Raw genomic sequence first — 11,219 nt, forward strand, 5'->3', positions numbered from 1 at the left:
CTGGTTGGGAAAATACTGGGAATTCCAAAGTAAAAGACTAAATATGACAGCATCAGATAACAGGACGTGACAAAATTTTGGTTTTAGGATATCAAAAAAGAATGATAGTGAAATATTTGGGCACTGTTAAAAAAAAGAATTACTAAGACTTTTTCATATATATCATAGTGTTATTAGCCATAATAAAAAAGTGGAAAAAATATGATTTTTATCACATGAAACATAACTTTAAAAAACCTGTAATGACTGTCACAGTTTTGTTCATGATTTTGTATCAACTGAAAGTTGGAGTTTTCCATCGGAGGGCAGTATCTTGAAGGTCATATATGTCTGGAACTTGGTAGAGGCTGTGGAAATTTTGTTGTAGAAATGCAAATATTGATTATATTTCTGGAACCTGAAGGTTCACACACCCAAAATAAGATTCTAGTCAGGAGCTGTTTACAGCTAGGGAAGCCAACCATATGATTACTCTCCCTTAAAATGTAGATGCTATGACGATAGGGACTTTGCTGTTTCTTGGGGATTGAGTGCTGAATCCCTTGAGAGAAAGGAGCTGAACAGGTAGAGGTAAAAGTATTACTATCATACAGGCTAGAGTGAGGGATGTGGCCTAGGTGTACAGCCACAGCAGGCTTTTCAGTTGTGAACCCCACAGATACAGAGGCTTTGGCTCCCCAGTGTAGGCAGCACCAGAGAAACCCAGGCCTCCCACAAGGGTAGCCTTCATTGCTGAGCTTCCATCCACATGGCTGAGAGCAAAACAGAGCATTGCTTTCTAGGTGAAGACCTCAATGAAGAGGAGGAGTCATGCTGAGTTTCACATGTTAAGGTTCCTCTGCCCAAATAATCATTTAATTACATCAATAAGGGACACACCGGAGGTCAGGGTAGTTACATGAATAGATAGGTGTCCTTCCACATGGAATGGAATATGAGAAGTGGGGAATAAAGGCTCCCCTGTCCCCAGCGCTATTGGTAGAGCCTTGTATGTATGTTCATGCTCTACAAATGCTTGTGATGCTGTTCAGTAATGCTTTCCTATTTTTAAATAACTGTGGTAAAATCTTTAAAAAAATTTACCATCTTAACCATGTTTAAGTGTACAATGCAGTAATATTAAGTGTATTCACATTGTTATACAACAGATCTCTAGAACTTTTATAACTTGCAGCTCTGAAACTACTCATTAAACACTAATTCCACAGCCTTTGGCAACCACTGTTTTTGCTTTCTGTTTCTATCATTTTGACTATTCTAGATACCTCATATGAGTGGAGTCATACAGTATTTGCCCTTTTGTGACTGGCTTATTTTGCTTAGCATAATGTATTCAGGGTTCATCTGTGTTGTAGCATGTATGACAGGATTTTCTTCTTTTTAAGGCTGTATAATATTTCATTGTGCATATATACCACACTTTCATGACCCACTCATCTGTTGGTAGACATTTGGGTTGCTTCCACCACTTGGCTACTGTGAATAGTGCTGCAAAGAACATGGATGTGCAAATATCTCTTTGACATTCTGCTTTGAAATTTTTTAGATATATAATTCAGAATTTGGATTGCTGGATCATATGATAATTCTATTTTTAATTTTTTGTGGAACTGCCATACTGTTTCACAATGTTTGCCCCATTTTACATTCCCACTGTTGGTGCACAGGGGTTCTAATTTCTCCATCTCTTTGCCAACAGTTATCTTCTGTTTAATAGTGGCCATTCTAATGGCTGTGAGGTGATATCTCATTGTGGTTTTGATTTGCATTTATCTGGTGATGTTCTCAAAGTTTCTCATATATTCTGGATGCTAATCTCTTATCAGATGATTTTTGAATGTTCTTTTCCATTTCATAGGTTGCTTTTTCACTGTTTTCTTTGACACATGGAAGTTTTTAAGTTCGATATAGTCTTCTGTCTGTCTTTTATGCTACTAGGGCCCAACATTTTCACAACTAAGGAATCCTTTGGCTTATTTTTCTCCCATTGTCCTCAGATTTTGAAAGAAGTCTGTCTCTCAAATATTTAAAGAATCAAAATGATGTCGTATTAAAGCTTGACAAGCTAATGAGTATGTCAAATTTCTTTATTTTTTGGCTATACTTAACAGCATGCAGTATGCCAGTTACTTGATGGGCGAAAGTATTAGGTTGATGCAAAAGTAATTGTGGTTTAATAAATGGTTTTGCCATTGAAAATAACAGCTTTCAATTGGTTATTTGGGTTGTTTCTTTTCTGATGAATGCTTAAGCTATGTAAAATAGGTGTTTTTATAAACCATATGTCTGTGGACCTCTTTTGAAACAATATTTCTTTGATTTTATCTTCTTAACTTAAAAAATTGAAAATGTATTCCATATTTAAACATTATGTGGTAGAATAAACTTCCAGATGTCACTAGTCATACACCCAATGTATGTTCCATATTGAGCTGTAAAATATGAATAAAATAGAACCAATTTATGGTTCTTGCTCCCAAGAGCCTTGGCTTTATTCTCCAGGCAGGAATATACCTAAACCACCAGTGGCAAAACAAACAAACAAATAAAAAACTAGTAAAAGCAATGTTTGTTGATATGTTTGCAGTGGAATCTGAAAGAAGCTGCAGACATTCCTTGCCTAATTGAATAAATTTATCCTCTCAGTATCTACTATGAACTGGCATTCTACCAGAGTCAAGCAATATACTTTTGGGATATTAATGCACTGGGAAGACAAATCATTGGCTTGTCTTCTATAGCTAAATCATGTCACCTTGTGCTTAGCCTGCAGATCACGTTGGCAGAATAAGCTCCTTTGGCTTGCATGAATTTACAACGTTGATGAGACTGGGAGAACAGAATGAGAAATGGTGGTTTTGTAGATGTTTTTCATTAAAAAGCAGGCAAAGTCAGTCTATATAAAGCGTTATCTTATTTTTGATGTCATTTTTCACATTGAGAATGTAAATGACATTAAGAGCTCAAAATAGGGCTGACATGACAAGGAAAAGGATCAGATGTTTAGTTAAAAAAATTAATGTGTCCAGTTTCTTTTTAAAGGAAGTGCTATGAAGCATCTATAGAAAATGATTTGTAGTAAAAAAGTTTCACTAAATTGGGCAAGGCACGGTGGCTTACGCCTGTAATCCCAGCACTTTGGGAGGCTGAGGCAGGTGGATCACCTGAGGTCGGGAGTTCAAGACCAGCCTTACCAACATGGAGAAACCCCGTCTCTACTAAATATACAAAAATTAGCTGGTCATGGTGGCACATGCCTGTAATCCCAGCTACTTGGGAGGCTAAGGCAGGAGAATCGCTTGAACCCAGGAGGTGGAGGTTGCGGTGAGCCAAGATCGCGCCATTGCACTCCGGCCTGGGCAACAAGAGCAAAACTCCGTCTCAAAAAAAAAAAAGGTTCACTAAATTATTTCCACAGATGCTCTGTTGTTTAAAAAAAAGAAAGAAAATGAACTGTGAGATATACTTATCTAAATACTAAATATTATTAGTAGAGTTGAAAATCTGTGCGTATGTGTGATGTTACTTTTTGTCTACTTATTCTGTTTATTTTGTCTGTATGTCTACTCTTAGAAATAAGTCATAATGCGTTCTCATTTACCATAAGCTATATACCCAATCATGCTGAACTTTATTATTATTGTTTATTCTTATTTATTCTTTTAGTAGACATTTTTGCCATTCTGGTTTAATATTTTAGTACAAAAATGGAAGACAAGACATTAACTCTTGATACTATGAAGAGTTAATTGTGAAGAGCTAATGCAGACATTTATAAATGAACTAAAACTATTTAACCTATGAAAGCCAAATGACTGCCTGTTCTTTCAGTTTTTAATACTGATGATTTAACCTCTATTAGGAACCTCCCTTCTAGTTCTTTGAAACTTATATAATTATCTACTTATTCATTCATTTGTTCATTTATCAATTTAAGAAAATATTGTTTATTCTGGAAGGTAAAATGCTAATTGGGCTCATTTTGATTGCCACATCTTTCAGAATTTCAAAAAGCACCCAATTTTTGGTATTTCCTGCTTCCCATGGGGACTGTTACTAACTAGAACCCAATCAATATTTGCCATGTTGAATTAAGGAATCTGAACCTGGTACCACACTTTGAAAAATCTGTCTCAGTTAAACTGACCACTTATATTTATGGTTCTCCTGCAACCGGCTCTACCTTAAATATACATTCATTGTCACTTTTCTCTGCTTGCAGATTCGCAGGAAAGCATTGACTGTTTTATACACTGAACATAATTATAATCAACATTTAATTGTTTTAATGCTATTACTTCCATATTTTAATAACTTGGAATCCTCTTATTGCCTTTGTATCATTTCTATTCTGATTATGAAATTTCCGATAAGATTTATCATTGATCATACGTCTCTTCATTAATATGTATTTAGGTAATCCAAAGATTACATAAAGCATCTTTCAACAAAATTATGAATTGGCTGGATCTATTTTGAGGTTTTGGAGACTTGGGGTTTGTACTGCGTCTTAAGTGAAGTCTCAGAGGCATCAGTCTCGGAGATCAGTGATCCATCTGACAGGGGGCTTGGTTATTGGGATCCTTTGTTTTCCTCTGCTCCTCTTCCACCTGCTCCTTGTTGCCAGCCTTGTTCATCCTTAATTTAGGAGCTAATACAAGAAGGTTGAGAACTACAAAATACCCAAAATGTAAACAGAACTGTTCTGTCTCAATGTTTCAGGATGGAAAATCATATGGAAACTCCAGGGAATGTCCATGGCAAGGCTGCTTGTTGCCTCCATGATTGAAATTTGGAAATTAAAAGGAGAGAGATTTATATCATGCAGTTTTTCATAATTTGATTTTTTTTTCCTCTTTTACCAGGTTTCACCAAAACTCATGCCAATGCAGCAGATCGCAAATTGAAATATGGATATTTGTACCAGGCTGTGTGTTTTTCATTTTAAACACACAAGATTTAATTGAAAGGACATCAATAATCATAATTGTGTATTTAACAGGTGGTTTTTTATTAGTTTTCTTGTGTTTCAGACTTTATGCAGCCATATAAACTGTTCTCTAGGCATGCTGTGACATTTTAATAAAAAGCAAAAGGAGCATTTATAATTATCTCATTTGTTAAGGCTGAGAAGGTTGTTTTTATAATAGGTAATTATATTGAATGCATTTTCACTGAATATGGTATGTATGCTAAATTATATGAACCTTTCCCCAAGAAGGGCCCTAGAAATTGATGTGGCTTTCCTCTTAAATATTAATTATTAGTCCTGAAAGAAAGATAACATATGTGATTTTTGTGGTTAGGAGAGTTGCTGTCATGATTGTTTTTTCTTCAGCCTCCTCTGACTTTTCTTTTGGGGCTTCAGATTTTATGATTACATCTTGTCCCCCTAGAACATCCCCCTTCCTCCCATACTGCTTTTAAACAGATGCCCAAGAAGGCAAGCAGGAATGTCTCTTGTGGGGGAGGGCAGGGAGAAATAACTAGTTCAAACCAACTATCTATCTATGCTTTGCAAAGACTAAGGCGTATTATAGGAAGAGGGCTAGAAACCTAACTGATTCTTCTCAGTTTTCTCATTTTAAAACAGCCCAGTATTCCTTTGTATCCTCAAGGGTCCTTGAGAATACTTCTGTTATCGAGACCCTGTGGGCTACTTGTACTGTACCTCCTCTCAAGCCAAGAAGGGCTGTGGGATAATTTACCATGAATCCTTAGTAGCAATGACAGCAGAGTTAAAAAATAAAAGGTGTTTTACTTTCAGGCTCTTGTTTTGGTTCAGAGGAGATTTTAAATATTGAATGACACTTCTACAGAACAACGGTTTTTCTTCTGCCAAGGCTACTTCCTTTAACGAAGTGCCTTTAATTCAGCCTTATCCAACTAGGGAAAATAATGTTGGACAAGTCTAGGATTTGAAGAGTCAGTGAACTTTTAGTGTCAGAGAATAAACATGGTGGGTAGATTAGGTTTGAAAGAAACTTCCTTAGAGGTATTCTCAATACCAGACAGGGGCCCATGGGAATGACTTCAGAAGCATCCCGGATAATAGATGGGTAAAAAGTCTAGGCACCCTGAAGAACAGGTGAGACAGCTGGCCTCTGGACAGAGGTAGGCATAGTACAGTACGATATATCATTCCTCTGGTCCTAAATATACAAACTTATTCATGTTTTTAGGTGATGATGGTCATTGAAACGCACTTCTTTTCAGGTGTAGCTACAATTGTGTAATGTACAATATTAGAGAAAGGACAGGCTTTTTATGAGTAACACACACCATATATAAAACAGCCTTTCTGGCTGACCACATGGTTAAATGCATACCCTCCCAGTACTGGGGGGAAAAAATGACCCTTCTTAGAATGTGCAAGTTCCATGAGAGTAATATATTGATATGATTTTGGAAAGAATTGTTGATAGTTACATCTTCAAACTTATCATTCCAGTATGCATCTTTAAGATAATGTGATTCTAAGTAGATGACTTTATATTCTTGATTAAAGAGTGCTATACATGTTAAGAAATGCTTTAAGGAATACAATAAATATTCCAAAGTGATGTAGATCAGTGTGACTGTCCTTTATTTCACTTGGGAATGGCATTGCTAAATGTGGGAATAATGCAACAGATTGTCAGGATAGCTAACAATAAAGTCAGCACACATCACCACTTCTTTTTTTTTTCCTTTTTTAAAAATTATACTTTAAGTTCTAGGGTACATGTGCACAATGTGCAAGTTTGTTACATATGTATACATGTGCCATGTTGGTGTGCCAACATGCTAATGGTGTGCCATTAACTCGTCATTTACATTAGGTATATCTTCTAATGCTATCCCCCCCTTCCCCCACCCCATGACAGGCCCCGGTGTGTGATGTTCCCCTTCCTGTGTCCAAGGGTTCTCATTGTTCAGTTCCCACCTATGAGTGAGAACGTGCGGTGTTTGGTTGTTTGTCCTTGCAATAGTTTGCTGAGAATGACGGTTTCCAGCTTCATCCATGTCCCTACAAAGGACATAAACTCATCCTTTTTTATGGCTGCATAGTATTCCATGGTGTATATGTGCCACATTTTCTTGATCCAGTCTATCATTGATGGACATTTGGGTTGGTTCCAAGTCTTTGCTATTGTGAATAGTGCCACAATAAACATACGCACATCACCACTTCTAGTCAAGTTGTTGCTTTTCTTTTTATCTTACCAGAGAAAAGATATTGTTCTTCTAGAAAGATCAAGTGAACATTGAGTTTCACAACTTGCTCCTTGTCAGAGGCTGCTATGTTTATAAAAATCATTTATCCAAGGCTTCATGTGTGAATCCTTGTTCACTTTTTGTGTAACATTTTCCTTTACTGTACACATTAGTTGCCTGGTGCTGTGAGTTTATTTCCATTTTGAAGTGGCTCTAGTGGTAGTCTGCTCAGCATCTGTTTTGCTGCTCCTCTGGTAACAAAGGGGTGGGCACGTCCCCAGGATTTGCTACTTCCGGTAGCTGTCCTTGGTCGACAGTGGTTATACCCAGAGTTGTGCATATGACCAAGGATGTACCAGTTTATTTCTCCAACATTTAAAAAACAGATGAGAAGTCAACTTTCTTACTCCTCTCGGGCTATGAAGCCATAAGAATGTGAATCTGACACCAATACCCCATCTGTCTGCTACACACATGCACATACCTAGCTGAGCTCCAGCTGGAGAGAAAGAAACTGATACACAAAACATGGAGCTGTACAGGAAGTATGTCAGTGGGGGCATTCTGGTGGTATTTGGATAGATGGTTCTGGAAGTGCCTAAGGCCAACTTCCCTCCAGCCATGCCTGGATAGATGTTTCTGGAAGTGCCTAAGGCCAACTTCCCTCCAGCCATGCCTGGATAGAGTTCATAAATCTTTTTGCTTGAGCAGAGTTTTTGTCACCTGTAAGCACAGTGAAATCATACAGCTTTGGTAATTCTTTTTCGCCACGGTGTCTCACTCTGTCACCTAGGTTGGAGTGCAGTGGCACAATCACGGCTCACTGCAGCCTTAGCCTCCTGGGCTCAAGTGATTCTTCCACTTTAGCTTCCTGAGTACCTGAGACTATAGGTATGCACTACCACACTTGACTAATTTATTTTTTGTAGAAACGGAGTGTCACTATGCTGCCCAGGCTTGCCTGGAACTCCTGGCCTCAAGTAATCTTCCTGCCTCAGTCACCCATAGTGCTGGGATTACAGGCATGACCCAACATGCATGCCATAATTCTTGAGTTCTGAGAGGGACCTGGTCTCCTAGAGAAGTTATGCAGAATATGAGCAAAACTGCTCGTACCTAGTCCCAGAGAACACAAGAGCATTTCTGGGTATTTACAGTGAGTAGGGAGGTTATGAGTAGAAGTTCATTCTCTTCCAATCTCAGTATATTCAGCAAAAGTTTGGGATGTTATTTCAATGGAAGTATAAGCAAAAATTTAATCAATAAATGGGTTTCTTTGGCACTGACTTCCTTTTCTCAGGGTGTGATCTTGAGTTTCTTAAGCTTATTTTTAGATCCTCCATCTTTAAAATAGGGGAGAATACACTGTTTTCCACTGTAGTTCTATAAGATGTAATTAAAATATCTGGCTGTAAAACTGACATCTTTTAAAAATGCTGTGCCATCATATTATCTTGGAGACAGAATTGTTTATTGTTCCTGTCCTTTTATTTAATGACTACACTGCCTTCCCACTGGAGACAATACTGAATATCAAAGTGGATTTAAGTATAAATACCAATAAGTGTATGTGATCTGAGTGCACATTTATGTGACATATTTGAAGATCCTGCCTCCATAAAGTTAGACACATCTGTGTAAAATCATCCAAACACCCCTTGTGGATCACGCAGCAGCTTCCATGAGCATGATGCCTACAACACTCCAGATAACTAATTGGTAACTCCTTTGTCTAGGGAAACAAATATGTTTGATTGTAGTCATTATCACCCCTCATGGGGAGCCACTCTGGATGGTCCTGTTGGAAAGGGCCTCAGGCAACTCTACCTTGACTCTTGCATGGCCCACAGTGTGTATGTTGGAAACACACCTATTTCTGCTGACAAACTACGGGGTCCCAGATGCCCAACACAGCCATTTTTTTGTTTTTGGCTCACTCCTAAACACCAGGTATTCTATCTCTTGCCCTTTAAAGTTTTTAAGAGGAAATCAGACAGTTCCAGAAGCTGGCATATAAAACCTTGGTGTTCCCTTGGAAGACCCTCTGTCTTAATGTGGGGATAGAAGGTAGCTTCTCCCATTTTGCATTCTTGGGGTTGGAGTACTCAACTCTCCAAACTGTTTCTGTAATTGCTCTGTTAATATTTATTGAATCAATTTGCTGGTTGAAAACAGCAAATTTAGCTGAGGAGTTCCCTCAGCTGAATAATTAGGTAAGACCTTAGGAAGAGGTAAGAAAAGAAAAAGAAACGAGGTGGAATATGGAGGGCATAACACAGGAATAAAGAGACCTGCAATGGTCACATGTTTAACACTTGATAATTTATAAAGTACCCAAAATATGCTAGCTAGCTTATTTGATTCTCGTAATAACCTGCCAGGGAGACATTATTACCTCCATTAAAATTAACTTGATTAGTTGGAAAGAAGTAATGTCTGTCAGTTCTTTAATCAAATTAGCTTTTCAGGGCTAATGTTGGATTTTGCCAAGGTAGTTAATGAGATGTGAATTAAATCCCCTGAACAGAACTAGATTTGTGGCTCTTTGGTAAGCTATAAAACAGAGTCCAAATTCTCTAAACCTAATGGAACAAATATTCAAATTTTGTTCCCTCTGCCCTCACAGCTCTTATACACAACCCAGTTTATAAGGAAATGGGTAGTTGTCAAGTAAAAACGATGATGCCACCCACCAGGCAAAATGTCCCCATGGAAGACTTGTAATTACCCGATGTGCTTACATGAAAGGTTCTATGTAGGTAAGCATGCTCACCTGACATCAACCAGAGGGACGGACACACTTTGCTTTGTCTTTGTGGCTGAGCAACTTTCTGAAATTGTTTGTTTGCAATTAACCTTTACCCACGTTCAAAGTCAGAGTTGTAGTTAAGACTAATTCAGTTGAGTCCCAGAAATAAAGCTAAGATTGTTACCAAACTGAACATGGGTTACCTGCTTGACACAGCAAAGCCAAACACTGATATTGGGATATGCAGCAAGAAAACGTGAGGTATTTATTGCAGGGCAGCAAGCAAGGAGAATTAGGCAGCTCATGCTTAGGACCCATACCCTTCAATGGCTTAAATGTAAGGGTTTTTAAAGACAAGATGACAGAGGTTACAGGTGAAGTCATAAGTCAATACATGGAGGCTGTACATTGGTGTAGCCTAAAAAGGCAGGACATCTTGAAGCAGGGTCCATAGGTCATAGATGGATTCAAAGATTTTCTGATTTGCCCTTGGTTAAGCTTTGCTTAAAAACTTGGGGTCAGTAGAAAAAAAGTGTTAAGCTCTGGCCTGTGGGCATGACTTCCTCCAGGCCCCTCAGGAAGAAATTCAGAATGAGGAACATTGGTCAGAGTTCAGCCCTCAGTTCCCTAGTATCTGAGGTCTGTGTGCCAGCAAAGAGCATTTTCCATTTGTTGGGGGTCTGGGTTTCTGAAAAACAACTCAGAGGCATAAATAAAGATGTTCTCTTGAGTTTCTATAGGGAACCAAATATTTCGTTGCTCTCACTTCTTTGGCTGTTTTAAGCTATATTTACCTTTTTGCTTAACAGGTTGCTCATAAGGCTAGCTAGCCACTTCTCAAGGATAGCTAGGTGCTTGGGATTTTCCTTGAAGGGACTCCAGGTTTTCTTTTATTTCTATGCTCTGTGGGCCCATCAGGCCTCAAAGAGGGGTCCCTGCTCCATCTCAATATTTGTATCCTGAAAGTAAATGTTACAGGTGACATAGAGGAATGCTCAGTGAGATCTAATAGTTTCCTCCAACAGGAAAGACAGGATCCATGGAAAGAAGAAAACTGGTCATGGCACTGGAGCCTGTGGAGTGGGTTGGGGTTGGGGTTGGAGTAAGAAGGCATTAGGGTTCAGCAAGACACACTTTATATGAAACATTTAAGTGTTATTATCGTATTTTCTTTAAATGTTAAGACAGCATCAATTTTAAAATGCACTATGATTTTGTTTACTTTCTTATCACTTAGAAATTTTATTGTGTAGATACTAAGATTTTTTAGACT

The 11,219-nt window shown here is 38.1% G+C and overlaps 1 protein-coding gene across 5 annotated transcripts in view; it reads left to right on the forward strand.

Moving 5' to 3' along the window:
- The window catches only part of OXCT1 (3-oxoacid CoA-transferase 1), a 147,514-nt gene extending 140,947 nt beyond the window's left edge, over nt 1–6,567 (forward strand). For 4 of the 5 annotated variants that reach the window (XM_009449191.5, XM_009449192.5, XM_016952806.4 and 1 more), the window contains one exon: nt 4,866–6,567. In XM_009449191.5, coding sequence (XP_009447466.4) covers nt 4,866–4,907 — 42 coding nt within the window. In that variant the 3' untranslated portion in view covers nt 4,908–6,567. 5 annotated transcript variants of the gene reach the window in all.
- Nucleotides 6,568–11,219: the final 4,652 nt, after the last annotated feature.

This window comes from Pan troglodytes, chromosome 4, assembly GCF_028858775.2.
Source record: "Pan troglodytes isolate AG18354 chromosome 4, NHGRI_mPanTro3-v2.0_pri, whole genome shotgun sequence".
Taxonomy (NCBI): Eukaryota; Metazoa; Chordata; class Mammalia; order Primates; family Hominidae; genus Pan; species Pan troglodytes.